The 22,656-nt window shown below is 38.1% G+C and overlaps 1 protein-coding gene across 2 annotated transcripts; it reads right to left on the bottom strand.

Annotated features, from left to right (window-relative positions):
* Positions 1-753: 753 nt before the first annotated feature.
* Positions 754-21,995, bottom strand: LOC139738826 (erlin-2-B-like). 2 transcript variants are annotated; one of them, XM_071649464.1, is made up of 12 exons: positions 21,910-21,995; positions 17,676-17,799; positions 17,047-17,069; positions 15,493-15,573; positions 10,948-10,994; positions 10,070-10,257; positions 8,971-9,044; positions 8,172-8,230; positions 5,408-5,589; positions 4,356-4,435; positions 3,651-3,764; positions 754-1,947 (listed from the first exon to the last, which is right to left on the bottom strand). In XM_071649464.1, exons 2-12 carry the CDS (start codon positions 17,758-17,760, stop codon positions 1,849-1,851), a joined length of 1,032 nt encoding a protein of 343 aa, XP_071505565.1. In that variant the 5' UTR covers positions 17,761-17,799; positions 21,910-21,995; the 3' UTR covers positions 754-1,848. The 2 variants fall into 2 exon arrangements, with proteins under 2 accessions (XP_071505565.1, XP_071505572.1); XM_071649471.1 differs by having other exon boundaries at positions 21,914-21,991.
* Positions 21,996-22,656: the final 661 nt, after the last annotated feature.

The following is a 22,656-nucleotide window of genomic DNA, read 5'->3' as shown; positions in this document are numbered from 1 at the left end:
ATTCTCAAGATATCTCATAACATAGGAATTGTTTTTAAAAAAATCGACATTAAATTGACTTTTCACTTCTGTTCGTATGAATAAAGCTCAAGTTTTCACAACATCCAGCTCAGCTATTACACACACTTGTACCATGTTTAACTCCATCTTGTCCAGATTGTTACTCTAATTTAAAAACAAAAACAAAAAGGCAAATCAGAATTGCTGTCGACATTTGACCTTTACACAGTTGTTTTTACACTACTGTAAAAGTGGAAATCTTTGCAAAAGTAATTTTTCATGCTTGACCTGGTCAGATGAATTTCTCATGTTTTTGATTCTGAGCAATCAAGACATATTATAATGCCACAGCTAACAAGCAAAAAATTCACATGCTTTATCTTCATACTGGATTCAGGTCGCGCAAAATACCGGTACATGAAATTTACACATTGCACAAATTTCAACTTTTACAGTATAGCTACATGTATGTACTACAACACTACTCTGTCACAATCAAGATGAGCATAAAGTTTATAACATTTTGTGGCAGAATGTTACCATTCAAACACAACAAGTGACCTTCTCGTAGAATCTACAAATGTAGAATGTAATAAATCGTGCTACATTGTCAATATACTGTAGCATGATGGATTGAAATATGCTTGCCGCACTCTCTGAATTATTGCTTCCAGTGTGGAAAAAAAAAAAATTGGCCAGATAAGACATGACCCTGAGACCTTGGAATGCATAACCCAAGATCTTATTCAGTGATGCTGACATAATCAAACACAGTTCCACTCACACCTTGCACCATACTCAAACTAAACAAGGTAACAAGAGTAATTTTGCACAGACAGATAGGCAGACAGTTGCATAGACAACAGCAGACAATAAACTGGTCACATCAACACGTCCTCAAGAAATAAGTCAGTGATGGACATGGACAAAATTAAGATGGTAAGCTAGGGTAGTGTCTGCTCTGCTGTTCAAGATTTTGTCAATTATAGAGTCTAAAGGTTTCAAATCATACTTAATCCCTGACATATATGAACACATAACTTCAAAGATCACCGGGTTTAGATTTCCCACATATAGTATCTTGGTGACGGCTGGCGTAGAATTTTTAATGAACCATGTGTTACAGGACACACAAGGTTCTTTCTGAGTTCATTTAACAGTGTGCAGAAGGGGGAAAAATACTTTTAAAATCATGTCAACTGTTCTTCCACTGACAACACAAATATTAGCACATAGTCATATTGCTGTGTACACCCATTGATCAAACCTGCAATCATATAAAAGTCCTTTCATAGAACCCAAGGTGCCAATAACACTGTATTTTGTCACACATTTGTTATGGACAGGGTGCTGCCTAGTTCCTGCCCTTTCTATGTAAAGATCTTTTTTTAACCATAATGAAACAGTACCTACTTGTGAGAGAATAAAAAAAGAGAAATCATGATATCAAATATAAACACTTTCCAGATTATTTTTTCCCATCACAGATTACAAAGATATGAGGTGTTAGGAATCAGAATGAATGTATCACATGAATTCCTACAAAATTTAAAAGAATATGACCATATTTTGCCCAATTTCTCAAATTATAATACAATATTTAATGTGAAATAACTCTAAATGGCATAAGCATAGTTTTCCTTTTTTCCCACTCATTACTGCAGTGTTATTTAGACAATTACGTGTTTGTTTGTTTGTTTGCTTGTTTGTTTGTTTGTGTGTGTGTGTGTGTGTGTGTGTGTATGTGTGTGGGCAGTTTTAATGTGGTTTGGTTATGAGATGACATTCATAATTAAGGCAGACAATGGTGGGTTAATTGAAGGCTATTGACTATTCCTCAGGCATCAGTTATACACTCATTGGTTTTCCAGCTGGTTTTGCTTTCTTAGTGGACTGTTTTTCACTGTCTGGCTCTGCCACAGCAGCAACTGACTGCACTGATGAGGACTGGTGAACAAGAAATCAAGAGAAAAGAATTAATGAGATTTCAGAAATAAAATCACAAGTGGATGAAATATACTGTAAAACGCAATATCTACGTAGCATAACATTTTCGCGAATTGGAGCCGACGGCCTTTTTCGCAGCATGAAATTTTCACGAGTTGCCTCTAACATTCAATGCATATAGTGTAGACAAGCACCCTAGCATGCATTTTAATTTTGCAAATTTTGGCTCTTGCGAAATTCACAAAATTAAAATGCATGTGAACATTCCTCATTTTACAGTACTCAGTTTCATTGAGCTAATATGAGGAAAACTCTGATGTAAAGAAAGGGCGCTACAATTAGGGAAGACACAGGGGAATCTAACACACTGATGAACATGCAGTAAGAAGTCAATCATTACGGATTCTATTTGTGTACCTGTGTTGTGTACCTGCGATCAAACTATCAAACCCTGAACAATATCACTTTTGTTTTAGAGTCAGAAGACTGGTTCAATGCAAACTTCCTTTAACATTTTGTACTCATCACTAAAGGTCAGTCTTGTAAGGCAGACACAACACATTTTCTAAACACACAGGATTTGAGCTCGTGATATAGTTTCAATATGTACCAGTATAACAAGTGTACAGTTGTTTGTGGACTATGCACTTGTTACTTGCCAATATTTATGTTACTGCCAAAATAGTACATTGCCAAACACCATAGCTTGGATATAAAATGAAAGAATGTACAAACAACATTTCACATCTCTTAATTTCACAAGTTGTGTATTACAAGGAAAGTTTGGAATGTGGTTGGAATGGACTCAATCAGGCATGCCAACCTCTGCATTCTAAATGCTTACCAATGCATAGCAAAACAACAACAAGCACATTTCTCTTAAAAGGCAAAGCTCATATTTTGTTTCAAAAAAGACTAAATAAATAGGAAACTCACAAATACTATTCATACTATACTCATCAATATTTATGTTATCATGAAAATATTGGACATGACCTGTATACAAATGAGAGAATTTTCACATGTATTTCAAGTCTCTTATTTTTACAATTTGTGAGTTACAGAAAAAAAAAAATGGGAATGTGGTTGGCATGGACTCATTTAGGGTTGGCATCCTCAGCACTCTATAAATATAACAATACACAGTAAAAATGAGGCAAAAATCATATTTTGGTTTTCCAAAATTGTGAAACACGCAAATACTATGCCCGCCAAATCCTTATTTTTTAATCTAAAAAAAAAAAAAGGCCTATATTTGTATTTTTGAGGAAGGAAAAACACATACTGAACATTGTAACTGACAGCTCTGCTTATCGTAGATCATAAATCGACAGATGCACAATCAGGTACATGTACTTGGGACGTATTGGGGCAATTACCCCCCAGCTAAATACTGGTTAGTGATAAGGTTAGAGTAAAGATAAGGGTTAGGTTTAGGTTTAGGGTATAGAGTTTGGGTTAGGGTTAGGATTAGGTTAAGGATTTCGATTAGGATAAGGGCCAAGGGAAGGGTCCGGGGTAGTTGCCCAGGGGGTAATTGCCCAGGGGGTAATTGCACCCACTTGGGAAAGCAGGGAACTATGCCAGTAATGCACACCCTTCTGGACTAGGAATGGGCAAGGTCAAGTGATACATCAAAATGTGTCACTTATTGCCACTGTAGTCAAGTCTGACACAAGTGCTAGCCCTCACTCGTTGTTTACCTGCGCATCTCCCATCATGAACATGTTGGGAATCTCACTGCCGAAGAAGACCTTAGTGTTTGCTGCTATGGCCTGGTATCTCATCATTTCTAGGAACTGGGGTGTTAGTTTCACCTGTCAGACAAGAGAAAGATATAGTACTTCAGCACACTCTGCAAACAAAGACAATATCACACAACATAGTGTGCACATCATGTTGTTCTTCACCACAATTAATCCATGATTATATCCATTACTGTCCTTGGCAGGTAGAATCCACATCTTCATTTGACCCATACTCAAGTTTTAAAAACCTCCTCTTCTTCTTTTTTTGACTCCTGATTAACAAAAACACCTCCTGCAATTTTCATATGATGGCTTAGGTTCCATGACATTTGCTCCTGTGACAATTGCTCCCATGAAATATCTGCAAGCTAAGCGAAACATAACTTCTAAACACAGACATAACTCTAACTCTAATCCTAATCCTCACATCAAACTAAACCTCAAACTCTATCACAGCCCCAATCCAAACCCTAAGTCCTAGGGGAAAATAAGACAGGAGCAGTTGTTGCAGGAGCAAATGCCATGTCACCGATGGCTTAACAGTGAAAAGTGTGTCACATACAATCATTGTGGCTATAATTCTTTTTAACATTCCACAAGTCTTATATTTGGTTCGTTGCTACTAAAGGATGCAGCTTTTAGTTTTAAATTTCCACCAACCTCATTCGCCTTGGCTTCCTGCTGTGCTGTGTAGAGCTCTGCATCAGCTCTCGCCTTCATTTTGGCTAGATGCGTTTCATCTGGTCACAGAGAAGGACACGAGAAAGATAGTCAAGATATAGAAATCCATATTCACGTTTTGAATAGAAACTTCTCATCTTGTTATAGTCTTCTTCTATCTCTTTTGTCTTTTATCTTCACTCCAAGTGATAAGTTTCTCTCACACACACACACTCTCTCTCTCTCTCCTCTCTCTTCCTACATGACAGCGACTTAGTGTAAGGATTTGTCCAGGGTGTTTGTTTCGGGATAGTAACTTCTAGGTCTCCATGTCTTAGTTTCTTTTGTTTTTCCACTTTTAATGTATATCAGTCAATCAATCATATAATTTGTTGTATTACGTGTGGGGGTAATGCACCCTACAAGCACTGCTTTTTAGCATTCCTCCCCATTTCCAGCATTTCTGTATACTTCCAATATTTTGTAAACTTATCCTTTATTATGTATTATGATGAAATTTATGTATTCAATTTCTATAAAATATCTGTATGTTTCTCTTGGAAATGGAAAAAAAATGAATGAATGAATGAATGAATGAATGAATGAATGAATGAATGAATGAATGAATGAATGAATGAATGAATGAATGAATGAATGAATGAATGAATGAATGAATGAATGAATGAATGAATGAATGAATGAATGAATGAATGAATGAATGAATGAATGAATGAATGAATGAATGAATGAATGAATGAATGAATGAATGAATGTATGAATGAATGAATGAATGAATGAATGAATGAATGAATGAATGAAACAGATGTCAATACAATGTTTCCCCTCCAGACTTAGATTTACAGGATTACTGCAAAATATTGTATCTGGCTCTGATAAAGTAATCATAGCTTCAGTTTTGAAATAAAAGACATTGAAGTAAAAGAGATGCTAAGTGTGTATTCAGAAGAGACAGAGAGAGAGAGAAAATAAATGATAATAGTCATCATTGCAAAATGTCACAGCTCAGAAAGCAGACAAGTATGATCTGATACCTTCTATCTGCGATATCCTCTGCTCACTCTCCTTCTCCATGATTTTCTGCGAGTATGTGATCTGCGCGACCTGGGCGGACTTCTCCGCCTCGATGACTGCCCGCTTCCTCTCGGTCTCTGCCTCCTTCTCCACCACTCGTTGATGCTGAGCGGCGATCAGCAGCTTGGTCTTTTCGTTCTCCCTGCAGTACAGAGGAGAATGGGCCAACATTTGGAGATAAAAACATACTGTCTTCTCATCATTTCTTATGTAAGGCCTATATCCTCACTAAAAAACTATTTCAGGCAATCATTCAAGAGAGGAAGGGGTTAAAAATGATGAATTGGTGAAACAGAAACAATACAAATGCAGCCATATGACCATTAAATCGATCAGTCATAAGGTGTTGCTAGGTACGGGTTAGAGAGCTTTGTTGAGATTTGAGAAGGATGCAATTTCTTGTTGATTCCCTTAAATGAAATCAAATACACTCAGTAAAAAAATATTTGAGTTCATATTTGGCAATTGTGCACTTCACGGCCCTATATTATCGGTGCGAGATTTTACCCTAATCGAGCAGTGTGTGCGGATTTGAGTACCTACCAGGCACCGCGGGTTCGACAGTGTCTTCCGGCACTGTACTGTGTGCATGTGTGCGAGATTTCGCGCTGGGATGCAGTGTGTGTGTGTGTGTGATCGTGATGAAAGTACTTACCGTACGCCACATGGTTGCTCTGACACCCTTCCCTGTGCGGCGTGGCGTGCTCGAGCATGAGCAGACCCTAGACAAACAAGGTGCTGTTACAGGCACACAAGGGAACTCAATGAGTGGTAAACTTACGTGCTTCCATCATGATTTTATATGGATGAACTCTGCGTTATATCTCATGCAGGGATCACTAATTAACCTATTGTCCACTTGCGGCCTTGGCGAAATTATTCTGTGAAATATAGATATCAAATAATAAAAGAAACCCCAAAATCTTATCCCGATTCGTCAGTCTGTTAGTGTTTATTTCATCTACAGACGCCGTGTGAAGTGTGTATAGCTATCGATTTACGGGCAGCCATTACATGGACACACACACACACACACACACACAAGCCTCGCACGCGTGGTTGGTTTGCAAGATTTGTGATGGGGTCGGATCGGGATGGGATGAAGGAGGCATAAAAAATATTCATGTCACTGCTGTGGCGAGCTGGTGCAAGCTAGGGGGTTCAAAAATGGAATCTATTGTATCACAGACTACTGTCAACTTTCTCACACTTTGCGCCATGATCGTGGCAATTTTCTGCGATGCAACATTGTAAATGTAAAAGCTCGATTGTTGAGTTGATAATCCTGCAGCAGAAAGCAAAGAAACGCGACATTGCAATCGCACAGAGTTCAATGTGTCAGCTTCGCAAAAGCGCATTGAGTGAGGTGGGCTTCTTGTGACCTTATCACTTGTCAAACGGCGTTCCATACAGCAAGAGATCGAGAGAAGCTCGCCAGCTGCTCAGTGCGTGGTGGTTCATGGGATATCAACTTGGCATACGGCGAATGAGGTACCGATAATATAGGGCCGTAAAGTGCACAATTGCCTCATATTTTTCATACAAGATTTTGATGAAAATTAATGTACTATATACCATATCAAAGGTAATTTAATTGGCTATCAAGCTAGTAGGTTAATACAAAGGGAAACTTTACGTATGAGTGAATACATTCATTTTTGCTGTCAAAGGCACAAAGGTAAAAATTGCAAAATTTGACATACTGTCTTTCATTTGGCAATGGCCTTCAAGATAACAATGACAACAAAAAGTCAGTTTAACACGATGACATGAATGAAATAGCAAAAACAGTTTTTGTTCTATGTGTGGTTTTTCTATAACCTCACACAAAACCAAAATGGGAAACTACAGGGGGAAAATAAGAATTTACTGTCAGCTTAAACTTCAAACAACAGAGGGCATAAAGATGATTAAATAACCAGAATTTCTTTATTTCACTCTTTTTATTTAGTAATTTAACGATTCATGACATAAATCAAAGAACCAAATATTATTTACAATTTTTCCAATTTGAAAACAAATTAAAATTTTTACCATTTTTTGTTAATATTGCTTCTTCTCTCATTTCATTTGAATTTGGGTTTACCCAAGATTCTTCATTTTTCTCCCTTATTTTTGGCCTTTATTGATATTTTGGGCTTCAAAGATATTAGAGAGATCATATGGTTATTTTTGCAACTTAATTCATGTATCTTATTGTGTTGAATTTGTCTTTTGTTCTTATAGTCATATGGAAGAGCACTTACGCATGAATGACAACTTGTTCAGTTTTGCAATTTTTACTTTTGTGCCTTGGAAGAGAAAAACAAAGGTGTTCACTCATGCGTAAAGTTTCCCTTTTTACTGACCTACTACGCTGATAGCCAATTAAATTACCTTCAATATGGTATATAAAACATGAATTTTTTAGTGTTTACTTTTTTTTTTTGCTGAGTGTAGTACATATGAATTGCAGATTCCTGTTGGCAAGTTTATTAGAGAAAAATTAGTAATGAAAACAGCGTAGAATTATTGCATTTTGTAAGCAGCAAGAGAAATTTGAGAATTTTACTGAACATTACAAACTGTAAAGATGAGCGATTAATAGAATGAGTTAACTTACATGAATTCTATTTCTCCTGATACTCTCTGGAAATACCTAAATGCATGCACTTAGGTAAAAAAAGAAACTGGCAAATCTAACAACTGTTTCTGATGAGTGATCACTACACAGAGTTTACTTACATGAGTTCAAAATTTTTCCTGATGCTCTCTGGAATTTTTGGTTTGGTGACTCGCACTGCCTGCAGGAGATACAAATCATTTTGATATCACAGTTTCCATAATAATATTCTTATTGCAATACAGAACATACACAATATGATTTTTTTTTTTTACCCTTAGGTATAAATTAATATTGTTTGATAACACTTTGAAGGGTGAAAATACATTATCTTAACTACCTTTTAGATCAGTCTAAATTTTGTGGTAATATAGGTTGTCATCCATTTCCGCTGTCACCAGTACAACTTTTGATAGTGCCATTGTAACAAAGAAAGTCTATTAATGTAAGGGTCTAAAAAGTGCTTCAGTTTAAAATAAAATTGTTCAGAAAACATCTATTTAGATTTTCATTTTGTATGAACAGTACACATTCCCTCCAACAGTTGTTGAGATACTTTAGGACAAATATTATTCCCTGTGACTTTAAAGGATATTGGTAAAGTGTGCTTTTGATGTCACAGAAGACTAAAAGTGAATTTCTGTGAAATTCTGATTGCATTTTCTAATCATCTATTGCCATACTACTGTGACACCATGAATAGTTGTAGAGTTGCCATCTTGAATGTGCAGCATATCATGGAACTAACCCATTTGTTTAACATTTCACACATTTTTTCATAGAGTGTTTCACTAATTTGTTTGCATTGACTGAATCAACATAATGCTTTGGTGCAAATGCCCCCCTTAATGACTTCAGTGATCATATACCAAACAGATTATGTGCACTCAAGACCAAAGTTCCCATTCAGTTTAGACTTACTTGGATTGTCAAGCCAGGAGCCATTACTGTCAGATCTTGTTGAAGTGCTTTCTTCAAGTTTTCATCAATTTGATCTAGAAGCAAGATTTTTAACAAGCATAGTATGACTGAAGACTAAACTCCATCATTTCTTTGTTCATCATTGCAGAATTTGAGGCTTTGAATGACTACAGCTTTACTGTCCCTGAGCATCTGGTATCTTTAGACTGAAAGAGATTTGAACTCAAGACTCCAAAGAAATCCTGGCATCCTACAAATCCTTTTGTGTCTAGTAGACTACAAGAAGTATTACAGAAGAGCAGTCAAGGTTTTACTCTCACATGCTGCACGCCCTTCTCACTACTTCTCACCACCTCATGACACAACAAAAACAAATCAATTTATGAACAAACACTAATGAAAGTAATCAGAGTTCATTAATCATCTCTAATACATAATGCAAATATATGCTTAAAAGAAATGACTTCCACTAACCTGATAACATGGAAATAATGACAGCACAAATTTACTACAATGAAGCATTTCTTAGTTATCGCAGAGCAATTTACACATTTACCTAGTATACGAGTCTCTCGTCTCCCACAATCTGCACCATCATCATAATTATCATAATTCTCATTTGAAATGACAGTTACCAACAGGAATGTCATCTTCCTCACATCGTCACCTGCATTGACTATATCATCATCATCTTCGACTTCTGCATTCTCATTTGAAATGACTGTCAGTGTCATCAGTATCATAATCATTATCACTGTTTATATCACCATTGACACCACCATCGATCATATAGAAAACTAGTGAGAAACGGGAAATTTTCGGAGTGGTCACTATACCATGGGGTCAAAACTTCAAGGTCACACAGAATTTGCAAGGGTCAACCGATTATCACCAAAATCAAATTGATTCTTTCCTGTCATTATCCAAACATCCCCTGAACATTTCGTGCAAATCTGTTTACCCGTTCTCTTGTTATCTTGTACACAAACAAACAAACAAACAAACAAACAAACGAACGAACGTACGGAACCCTTCACATAACCCCCTGCCGATTTTCATCTGCGTGGGTAACAATGTAAGCCCCACAGGGCAGACTTACCAAACAGTTCAATGTACACTTCTTGTAGATGGTGGGCACTGCAGAACTGATTCAGCTCATGGTGGATCTTGTTGAAGATGAGCGTCCTGTCGTAGTCTGCTGTGTAGTTTTTTACTGTCTCAAAGACCATCTCTGGCAGTAACTTATTGACGACCTCTATTCTGTCAAAGTAGATCATCACTCCTCCACTGCACAAGAAATAGACAAATTATACAGTTTTACTTTAACCTGGAATATTAATCCCAATGCATTACGAGTTGGTTGCTTTGTAAAATTCGCTGACTTCTTCAAACCAGCAATCAATAATGGATGTAGAGTGACCACAAACTTATTTCTGAAATATTCCATTTTTGTTGCATATGTCAAAAGAGATCATCCATGATTTATTTTGCAATTGCGTTATAAACAATGATTCCTTTCTCTAGCAAGATTTGAATTTGCATATCTGCGATATAGCTTGAAAAAAGTCTACAGGGAAACAAAACATATATCAACTGAAAATGAAAAAATAAAGAAAAATTAATTACTTTTCACTCACAGCTTTCAAGTGTTCATGCTTTTCATTTCAGTCACATCACCTCGATGACTATTTCAAGAGTTACACCACGCAAAATAATACGTAAAACCGATATTACGGTGGCAATGATTTCCACAGATAGGTTACTATGCTTTTCTCCATAATTTTGTTTGTTTGTGTATGTTGCTCGCTCGAGTTTATAGAATATTTCTCCCATGAGATCCAATTAACTGTGATAAGAATGTGTCTCCTGACCTTCTCATGAACCTTGAATCTATTGATGGCATATAAAACCGTAGCCTCAAAAGTATCTGAAATAAAGCCTTCATAGTGGTCACGTCATAAGCCTCTAACAACCCACCTCGTTCCGCAAGGTACATTCTTCACTTCATCTGTCTGCAGAGTTGTCTGTAGATGGGGAGCATAAAAGTTGTCCAAGATGGAAATATATATACATGTTTTTAAATCAAATTCATATGATGTCTACACTGAGTTTAACAAAGATCATTCATCTCTGTCTTGGGTGCAGACATATGTGGGAGGGTTTATGTCTGTGTCTGTGGGTGTGTGCATCATGTGAGTTACTAAAAACTGTGCATAACAAACACTTAAGACTCATGAAGTCCATCAGTTTAGCTTGAGATACATGAAGAAAGCACAATGTAACCGGGAACAAGCCATTCTTGATAGGTTACGTAATCGGATATGACCTGCAAATGGAAAGTGGGAATCAAGTTTTGTACTAACACACGTCTACTGAAGGCACATGGGATATCTTGTTTCACATCTACAGTTACCTAACAGTTTACAATACATACATATAGATGACTGTAGAATCAAGAAAGTAGAGCTTAATACAATATACTGTATGAGCTGAAATTTTCGCGTACAGATATTTTCGCGAATTGCTACTTAGAGGACATTTTAGTGTGTTGTTAATTTCGCGGTTGCGAAGGTCTAACTGAATTTACTTATTAGCGCGTTGTTATTTTCATGTGCTGTTATTTTCGCGGTTCAAAGGCGATTTGCGAAATTCGCGAAAATAAAACCACCGCGAAAATTTCAGCTCGTACAGTAATGAGTATGCTGGTTTGCTGCATGTAAACATGCAATTGCTATTGCTCACTATTGCTCACTATTGCTCACTACTCACTGTGCAATTAACACACCCCAGGTTGCCACAGAAATGTCGCAGACACAGAGAATATGAGTCTTAAGAGATTATGTTTGCAGCAGTTGTGACCTCTTTGTCTTTTCCCCCTCCAGACAGAAATTTTCTGAGGAAAATCATTATGTGACATCTCTGCTCTTCAGCAATACATATGTATACACGCTGTAAGATATGTGAATGCATAGCAAAGATGTGGGCATGAGTGACTACTTATTAAGCGCTGTGCTTTGTCAAAGAAATGGAAGTACTGGATACAAAATTAATTTCATGAATTAGGACTTGCAAAACAACTTTGTAAGTGATTAAACTCATGCTCCTGAACCCCAGAAATAAAATTAATAATCATCACTGCTTTTCAGGAGAAAACTTTTGTGATTTTCAACCTTGAACTACTACATAAAGTCATTTTGTGCTACTGAAGGTAATATCTGCAAAATTTGCAAACTTCACAAATATTGGTCTACTCAAAAATTTGTGGAACATACTACGCATATCGCCAAGAACATAAAATGACGTACCTACCTCCACTCCAGGAAAGTAATAAATTCTGTCTAATCCCTTTATCTTAGGTCAACAGAAGACCATGAGGTTCATATCGGTTATCTTGAGCTTGTTAGTAAGAATGTACAAAATAGAAAAAGAAAAATTAGGTACTATTGAACTTAGCGTTCATGCAAAAAAAAATAAATAAATAAAACTCAGTAGGAACTAGAGAGGGGCCATCAAAGGCGGCAGACCCACGCCTAAGTACAAAGTCGGGGTAAACATAATGTGCATTCGGTCATCTACCAGAATTCGGCCACTTAATTGCCAGTGTGCTTTATCACCAGCCAGTGAGTTCTACCAAAGATCGTACACTGAAGTGTACGATCTTTGGTTCTACAGTCACATCACACGCAAATCACATCATTACACATACGGTATTAACACTCATTCACGTACAGGAAAGTCCTTAAGTCTCCTCCAAAAATCCATCGAAAATCCCAAATTCCACCGTCAAAAGTGCAGAATCGGAACTTTTCCAAGCGCGCGCGAATTAAGTCCAGTTTTAAGAGTATTGTCTACGCGACGGGTCGCGGAAAAAGCGCTAAAAATCGAGAAATACGCCGTTTTCTTGCGGGATATTTTGATTATAGCAAGCCGAGAGTGTGATGATATCAAAGGTCGTATGAGTGTACGATCTTTGATGGTATCCACAAAAGCAAAAAAGAACAAGGAAAAGTAGAAATTACGCCGGAAGTAGCATTTAGTAGCAAAATGCACAATATAGGTAAAAAGATGAAGGTCAAAGGTCAAAGAAGTCAAAGGTCAAAATTCTATGTACAAGTTTTGAAGCCCTCACCTAGTGCCATCACATAAAGCAAACGGAATCGAAATCGGGTTAGAAATGGCGAAGGAGTAGCATTTTGTAGGCAATGTGCAATATAGGTCAAAAATCAAGGTCAAAGGTCAAAGAAGTCAAAGGTCAAAATTCTGTGTAGAAGTTTTGAAGCCCTCACCTAGTGCCATCACTTAAAGCAAACGGAATTGAAATCGGGTTACAAATGGCAAAGGAGTAGCATTTTATAGCAAAATGTACAATATAGGTCAAAAATCAAGGTAAAAGGTCAAAGAAGTCAAAGGTCAAAATTCTGTGTAGAAGTTTTGAAGCCCTCACCTAGTGCCATCACATAAAGCAAACGGAATCAAAATCGGGTTAGAAATGGCAAAGGAGTAGCATTTTGTAGGCAATGTGCAATATAGGTCAAAAATCAAGGTCAAAGGTCAAAGAAGTCAAAGGTCAAAATTCTGTGTAGAAGTTTTGAAGCCCTCACCTAGTGCCATCATATAAAGCAAACGGAATCAAAATCGGGTTAGAAATGGCGAAGGAGTAGCATTTTGAAGCAAAATGTACAATATAGGTCAAAGGTCAAGGTCAAAGGTCACAATTGAAATTCTGTATAGAAGTTTCAAAGCTCCCATGTAGTGCTATCATATAAAGCAAACAGAATCAAAATTGGGTTAGAAATGGCGAAGGAGTAGCATTTTGAACATTTTGATCACACACGGACGCACACACGGACGGACACACGGACGGACGGACACACGGACACACGGACACACGGACACACACACGTACGGAGCCCGTTTCATAGTCCCCTGCTCGAACTCGTTCGGCGGCGACAAAAACAAAATTTACGTACCCCCTAGGCAATTACCCCTATGATTAGTGTCTACGGGAATTATTCAATGCAAGGGTTGAATGCAAATGTCTACTGCACCAGTATTCGGCCACCAACGAGCGCCGCAACGTCCCCGGTGCAATTTTGCACCAACAGTGTAGAGCGCGATGCATTTTCAGCGGCCTTGCACACGCATTGACATTGAGCACGCATATCGTGCAGTGTGACTGCGACCGAGCAAAATGCTCCTCCAACGAAAAAAACAATCAATGTTAATTTGAAAAATCATCAAATATCAAAGGTCGTATGAGTGTACGATCTTTGATGGTATCCACAAAAGCAAAAAAGAAAAACAAAATTTACGTACCCCCTAGGCAATTACCCCTATGAAATAGTGTCTACGGGAATTATTCAATGCAAGGGTTGAATGCAAATGTCTACTGCACCAGTATTCGGCCACCAACGAGCGCCGTAACGTCCCCGGTGCAATTTTGCACCAACAGTGTAGAGCGCGATGCATTTTCAGCGGCCTTGCACACGCATTGACATTGAGCACGCATATCGTGCAGTGTGACTGCGACCGAGCAAAACGCTCCTCCAACGAAAAAAAACAATCAATGTTAATTTGAAAAATCATCAAATATCAAAGGTCGTATGAGTGTACGATCTTTGATGGTATCCACAAAAGCAAAAAAGAAAAACAAAATTTACGTACCCCCTAGGCAATTACCCCTGTGATTAGTGTCTACGGGAATTATTCAATGCAAGGGTTGAATGCAAATGTCTACTGCACCAGTATTCGGCCACCAACGAGCGCCGCAACGTCCCCGGTGCAATTTTGCACCAACAGTGTAGAGCGCGATGCATTTTCAGCGGCCTTGCACACGCATTGACATTGAGCACGCATATCGTGCAGTGTCACTGCGACCGAGCAAAATGCTCCTCCAACGAAAAAAACAATCAATGTTAATTTGAAAAATCATCAAATATCAAAGTCCCTCAAATAGGCCTAAACGTAAATTTCGGAATTCTTACGAACATTTGAGCAGCGAAGTCGGATCGTTGGGGAGTTTATGTGTTCGTATGGTAGCGGAAAATCGCAAAGTGAGAAACGGGAAATTTTCGGAATGGTCACTATACCATGGGGTCAAAACTTCAAGGTCACACAGAATTTGCAAGGGTCAACCGATTATCACCAAAATCTAATCGATTCTTTCCTGTCATTATCCAAACATTCCCTGAACATTTCGTGCAAATCCGTTTACCCGTTCTCTTGTTATCTTGTACACAAACAAACAAACAAACAAACAAACAAACAAACAAACATACAAACAAACAAACAAACAAAAACAAACAAACAAACAAACAAACAGACAAACAAACAAACAAACATACGGAACCCTTTACATAACCCCCTGCCGATTTTCATCGGCGTGGGTAAAAAAAAATACTGCACAGATTTGACAGTATTGACATGCAATGCTGTTACTGTGAATGCTTGGCCTCAGTATAATTATATGAATTTAAGTCACAGTTTGAAAACAGTCATGCTACAAACAAATGGACATCTTACCTGCACACTTCTGTAAGATGTAATGAATGGAACCATTACATGAAAGCCAGGACCACTTGTTGATGATAATAAGGCACCACCCTAGGATTGTAAGGAGCCAAACATGGAGGAGAGGAATTGCAAGCATTCTGTTTCCAATAAACTCAAAATATCTGTTTGGTCAGCTGGTAAGTCAGTTGGGCAGTTGGTCATTGTTTGTTGTTTTTCTATTTTTCTTTTTTTTTTGGGGGGGGGGGGGGATTAACAAAAAAGGAAAAATAAACTGGCGAAGCCATAGAATTCCTGCTAGAATTTCAAAAATTCTAATTGCATAATTCCACATTAACATGATTCTTTATCATGTAACTGTAATATGATACACAAAATTCCTCCTAAAATCAGTCTTTCAGTACACATTTTTTTTTTTTTTTTGGTGGGGGGTCTAAACTTTGAAAAGCAAATAGCATATACCCTCAATTCATATAAAGTAGTCCAATGCATTCGAAAATATGCTGATTGTAGGTAATGATGAGATGAGATAGAAAATCTGACCTTACATCATTTGTCACTTCAGGGAGCTGAATTAATCCGCCAAAAATTACCAAAACGTTTCATCAAACAACTTTTGTAAAAACAAGAGGAACGCATGAAAGCAATCACACAAACTTCCATTGACAAGGAAGGAAAAGCAGATTATCTTTCTAATTCTATGCAAATGTCATTTGCCTTTCCATTCCTTATATTACGAATGTCTTATCTTACATCTATTCAGGGATTAAAGGCAAACATCCCTGCCAGCAGTAGCTTTATCAAAATATTTGTTCAAAAAGTCCCCCCACACTAATCCGTTCGTTACGGGAACCTGGTATACCAGGTTCCCTTGGGAGCAACTGAAATATATATATGGGAACCTGGTATACCAGGTTCCCAATATGAAGACACGAGTGCTTGCCTTCGTGGCCTAAATTTTTGTTTCTTTGTGGTAAAATGACCAGAAAAATGGGTTTGATAAAGAGATAAGTATATTCTATCAGTATTCATTCTCTTTCTGTTGGGAAAATGCGTATTTCACAGAATAATTTACCTTTCTTCTGATTTAGTTAGCGCTTGTTCCGCTAAAAAACTTATATGAACATGTGCAGAGCGGTCAAAGCTGAGCTCAGTAGATTTCTGTGTTCGCTGACCCCAGTCATCCAATACAGGTGCCTGGTTTTGTGTAGAACAAAAGAGGCTGTGAGCCCATCAGCATACGCTGTATTCATACCTCGCACCCGATTGATATTTCCATTGTTCGATGGCACATGTAGTTGACCATGGAAAGGGGATACATGCACTGTTTGACTGCTTTCGCACAGGTGGATTACCAACCTATCTGTTCTCTGTTGATGGGCAAAAAGAATCTCGTTTTGAGGCATTGAAGGCACTCAAAGAACTGGGGAAGGAACGGGTTAAAAACAGCCTTGTGATGTACAAACAATTAAATGGAGCTGTATGCATTGCATTCATTGTGAATGGTCATTGTAAACATTACATGCAAATACGAAAAATAGGAAAAAGAATGGGGATAAAACTTACCCTGTAATACACACCAACATGACCTATGTAAATAAAATACACAAAAAAAGACTACAACAAAGGGAATAATATGCATGAGACATGTATGTTTTATACTGTTCATCACCTGGACTGCATATCACCTCGATTCTAAGATGAATGATAAATATTCTGCAATTGTTTACCTTCTTATCAGGCCTAATATAAATGTTCAATTAATCATCAAACTATCATGATAGGGCTTTAACTTATAAATCTAAGGTCCTACGACATGAAATTTTCTTACGCATAAAGGACATGCAATACAAAGTTCATTAACCTCTTACATTTCCTCCCAGATTTGGAAATAGAATAGGTATTACATTATTATATCACACAAGTAACATGTCATTCTGGATATCATACCAAGACATTGTTCCAAATTCAATCTTATTTGAAATCTAATTGATAAAGTTTTTATTCTCAAACATGTTGGGGTGCATCAAACTGACAGGCATCTCTTGTATGAAAATGAAAACAGCCTGACAAATCACACGTGTACACCAATCTTCATTTGAATTTGATGCATATTCCTAGAGCAGATAAAAGTAAGCACAGGTAAACTTTGTTGTAGATTATATAATTATTAGAGAATTTTTACACAGAAATACCTTCTTCAATTTTGTGAAGGGCAAAGTTGAAGATGAAAGCAGACAATGCAACACCAAAGGCAATAGCTGGCAGAGGATTGGCCATGGCAATGACAGATGCTTCAGTCCGTAACCAACAAGAACTCTGTGGAAATAAGAAACCCACATAACAATACTATTGTCACATTCAAGTACCATGACAAATAAACAGAACACATTTTATTGATGCATGAGAAATGGAATATAACAAATTTATATTATTGTTGCTGTTGTTTCAAGGACAGGTAGGAGTACAAGTATTTTCACTCCAATGACTTGAAAAATCTTACAATCATTGTATACAATCATTATAACTTACATTAAATGTTTAAGCTGCCACAGTAGCAATACCCATTTACTGTATACGCCATATATTTCGCGAGTCTAAATTTTCGCGAATCGGGAATTCCCGACGATTTCGCGTGTGGTTAAATTTGCGATCGTGAAGTCCTGTACTGAACGGAGAAGTGTACACACTAACGTCACATTCACAACGGGGTCAGAGTCAATATTTTTGTGTGTCTTTAATTTCGCGAATAGCACCTGACTCGCGAAATTCGTGAAAATAAAAACCTCGCGAAATATTTGACGTATACAGTAGTTTGGAGCTTTTCATTTAATGCTCTTCAGCGCATGTATTGTTACTATTAGGCTGGTGCCTTAGGCTGGGATTTCACGGAGCACGCGAACGATTTGCGAAGGACGCGAATGACAAAAACCAACATTCGGAAAAGTTTTTCTCCGAATGTGTTCCGACAATGAAGCCAAAAACTATTCTTGCGCAATTTGTGCGAAGTTTTCACGACGTATGTGCGAATGTCGTGTGCATCATTGCTAAAGTACAGCATGTTACGTACACGAAGAACACGCGACGGAAATGCAAACAACGAAAATTTTCTAGTAATCATGGGAGAAAATGTACCCAAGGAGAGGTGGAAGCTGTCTTGAGTTGAAATTTTGTTCTTTCCTTCTATTTCTCCTTTCTTTTGTTCTCATTTCTCTATCGTGTGCTTGCCTACATTTTTTTTTCCCTAATGCCTATCTCCATTAGTAAAGCCTTTTATTTTTTTTTGCAGTTCCTCCAACACATAATCTCTACAGTTTAAATGAAATTTTACATACTTTAGATTAATTTTAAGTGTATTCTGTGATTTTTTCTTTTTTTTGTATATCAAACATTTCTTTCTCTTTGCTAGTCTTTAATTTCTTTTGTTACTATAGTTGTTAATAATTCTTTGATGTTTAGATGTATGCTACGATTTTTATTTGTAGAAAACGAATAGGTCATACATCCCCCAAACGTGCGCTAAACGTTCGCAAGAATATCTCAAAAGGTACGCGAACAGTTTGCGATTACGTCGTAAAATGATCGGAAAAACTTCGCAGATTTCGCGTAACATACGCGAGACATTCTCCATAGTTTCGGAGTCTGTTTGGGGTTTCACGAACATTTTGCGAACATCGCGCGTGTCTTGCGAAGGTCTTGCGCATATGACGAGGCTTTAAAGACACTTTCGAGAACAATTCATGAGCAAATCACGACCAAGCGTGCGGAAAAGGTTCGCAAAAAATTTCAAACTTTTTTGAAATTCTCGCCGAAGTAAAAACGACATTCGCGAACAATTGACGACGCTTCCGAACCCTCACGTTCGTTTGGCGATCTTTTGCAGGCTAAAATACGAATGCTGGATTTTGCCATTCGCGTCCTTCGCAAATCGTTCGCGTGCTCCGTGAAATCACCCTATAACAGCAGCTATCTAATACATGTACTACAGAAAATTACCAGGCACCAGTTGTTCTTTGTGCTAAAATGCATTCAAAATCATGCTGCCCCACATTAAATTCCGACATTCATAATTGTTTTACTAGTAATTCACTTGGAACAGCAATCGACTCCCTACTGGATGTACTGCTTCTGTGTACTCTAAATAATCACAAGATCCGTACATCACACCATAATCACAAGTTTACAAGCTTACAGATTTCACAAGATTTTCAATGCTTTTGGAGTTTTTTGAGAACACCTGACTATATAACATTATACTGTAGAAGTGGATGTTTTCCTGCGACTTATTTTTCGTGCTAGACCGTGTAAGACAATTTTTGAGTGTTTTTAATTCCGCAGAATCAAGACATCCACTATTGGACTATACGGCAAGCAAATACATTCACATGCTTTTATATTTGCGCTAGTTTCTGGTTGCACGAAATGGGCGAAAATTTCAATACTGCGAAAATTTCCAATTTCATAGTACACATTTTATGATATTAATAAACTAACAATTTGCAGTTTTTTGTTTTTTGTCGTTTTTAGTTTGTTTTTTTTTTTGGGGGGGGTACAGCATTCGTACGTTAGCTAACAAGTGTAAAGTGGTAGAAATACAGCAAAACAAGTGTGTGTGTTGCCTTGGGTGCATTGATAAGGAACTTTTATTTTACATTATAGGGCCCTACCCCCTTCATTTTAATATTAAATTTACATACAATCAACAGGATGGGGCAAACAAAGATTCTTAATTCTTCTGCTGCTGCTGTGCAAGAAACTCGAAAACCACAGCATACAGAACACTGGTCAGACCTCTAGTTGAATATGCCTCCTCCGTGTGGGATCCATCAACTGCAAGGAATATCAGCAAGATTGAGATGATCCAGCGGAGGGCAGCCAGATACACTCTAAACCGATATCGGAATACATTAAGTGTATCATCAATGCTGCAGGAGCTGGGATGGACATCACTACAACAGAGACGTGAACATCTGCGTCTTGTGATGTTCTACAAGATCCACACCCAGCTTGTACCATTCAACTGGGAGGCTTTCATCACCAAATCCACCAGACCATCCAGAGGTGTGAACACCCAAGGCTACCACATCCCTCAATCCCGGACACAACAGCACCAAAACTCATTTCTTTCCTAGAACTGTTAGATCCTGGAATGCCCTCCCTGACGATGTTGTGACGGCCTCTTCAGTTAACGCCTTTCGTCTCCTGCTGACGGAAGGCAGCAACAGCTAGAATCGAGGCAGTTTTTACTTGCACCCTGTAAATTATTGGCACATGCACCTTACCCCTATGACACACACTATCACCAAGTTCTGCAAGAATCTTCAAGGTTGAAGGAAGCAGACTACTGACAAGAAGAAGAAGAAGAAGAAAATATCAGAGTAAATCTATGCCCGCATTCTCTGCTGACCGTTTTCATGGTGATGCCTTAATTATTATCTGACCTATTCAAGTTAACCAACACAGTGAGGCATAATCATGAAATAGTCCACCACTCCATTCACCGCCATTCATCTCGTCATAGCCGGTGACTGCTTTCAACTTCCATAGACTTAGCACATAGTGAAGACACACACGCAGGACAAGAGGGGACCGATATCCCGATTTGGCCAACAGTGAATGGGTAAAGTTACCGTAACCAGTTCTAGTAGGTGTCCAACACATCGACTCTGTACATTGAAACCAACACCCCGCTATAATTTATAGTGATGACATGTGCGGAAAGAACAAACTTTTATGCATGAGACTACATGCAGTGGTTTTGCATTCTTCACTGGGGATTTGATGATGTCCAATTACTAAAAAACTTGATAATAAACAAGATCAACAGCAAAACAATAATTCCATAGATTATAAATGCACCATTGCATTGGAAAAGCATTGCGTGCGTTTCACCCGTATTGTCAATAGAGGGTACGGGTGTTGGTTTAAAAAATTACGGCGCAACCGAGGGCGTCAAAATAAGAACCCACGAGTTCGAAGCAGGCATCAATTATCTTGGAAAGTTGGAGCGTGTACCGCAAATCGCATTTTTAATGCGCGCTTGTGAATTCAGAGTAGAACTCTAGAATTCTAGGCCTAAATTTACTTTCTTGACATGTGAGTCAGAGTAGTGAGTAAAATTTCAGGCAAATTGTGAGATATTCTAAGTATCTATTGATAGAAAAAAATTAGGGTGTCGATGTGTTGGACACATAATTATAACGGTTAGATCCTCTAGATCTAACGTTTGGTTAGACCCAATTTACACATTTTTTTTCACGTGGTTTACATTAACTAACACAAATTGAAATGTATGGGACTGTTATAGAACTACACTCCTCCTGTATGATGCGGTGGCACACACAATCTCTCCACACAGCGGGTCTAAATGTTCCTTAATCACAATTCAAATATAATCATGAAAAATAATGGGCTGCCAACATCGCATACCTACTGATATGAGCTGGCTGAGCTAGCTAAGGAGCGCAATACGAGGTCGTCAGCGTATCCGATGTCGAACTCAACTCCACCGCACGCAGCACAGTAGGCAGGGGCACGGATTCTACACGCGTATACGCACAGTGTATGTAGAAGTTATGCATAATCCATCAAGGGCCTGGAAATGGAAGGGATGGGCGTGCACGGCCTCTTCTTCTTCTTCTTCTTCTTAGTCTGCCTCCTTCAATAAGCTGAAGAGTCTTGCAGACTATGTTATTTACATTATAATACAGTTTGTTTACAGATATTTACAAGCACATAACAAATACGAAGAACAAAGTTAAGACTAGCCACTGTGATCAACCGTTTCGAATGGGCGAAACCGACGTGGGGATCAGAGCCGTGAAGAGGATGCATGGAGCCGCGCCGCGGTTACCGTGCCAAGCCACCCTTTTCTCTCACATCCTACTGTTATCTTCAGTGACATCGACATTTATCAATCCTACCTCCCGGATCCCCCGGGAACGGCTGCAGTGACTGCAACTCTACGGGAATGTATTGACTTGAGTCAAGCTGAGTTGATTTAAATACTAAACTCTTTCGACCCCTTTCGGAGCATGAGAGTATAGCCAAACAGCATTTTTTTTTTTAAACACAAATTACTCGTTCAAACAATTTCCTTCTGTGTTCAATATGACTCTTTAATCCCTAATCTCAGCTCAAAGATAGTACGATGTTAATAGATCAATATGAGGATCA

The sequence above is a fragment of the Diadema antillarum genome, unplaced genomic scaffold, assembly GCF_040938485.1.
Source record: "Diadema antillarum isolate AM-2024a unplaced genomic scaffold, OU_Dant_1.0 scf00000029, whole genome shotgun sequence".
NCBI lineage: Eukaryota > Metazoa > Echinodermata > Echinoidea > Diadematoida > Diadematidae > Diadema > Diadema antillarum.
The sequence above is the reverse complement of the archived record's forward strand: the minus strand, read 5'-3'. Positions and strand labels throughout refer to the sequence as shown.

Excerpts from the sequence above, each read along its gene's own strand:
- LOC139738826 (XM_071649464.1), bottom strand. The coding sequence starts at position 17,760 with ATGGCCAATCCTCTGCCAGCTATTGCCTTTGGTGTTGCATTGTCTGCT. Across the intron at positions 9,045-10,069 it reads AGTGTACATTGAACTGTTTG|ATCAAATTGATGAAAACTTG; the intron begins GTAAGTCTGCCC and ends TCTTGCTTCTAG. Across the intron at positions 4,436-5,407 it reads GAGGATATCGCAGATAGAAG|ATGAAACGCATCTAGCCAAA; the intron begins GTATCAGATCAT and ends CTCTGTGACCAG.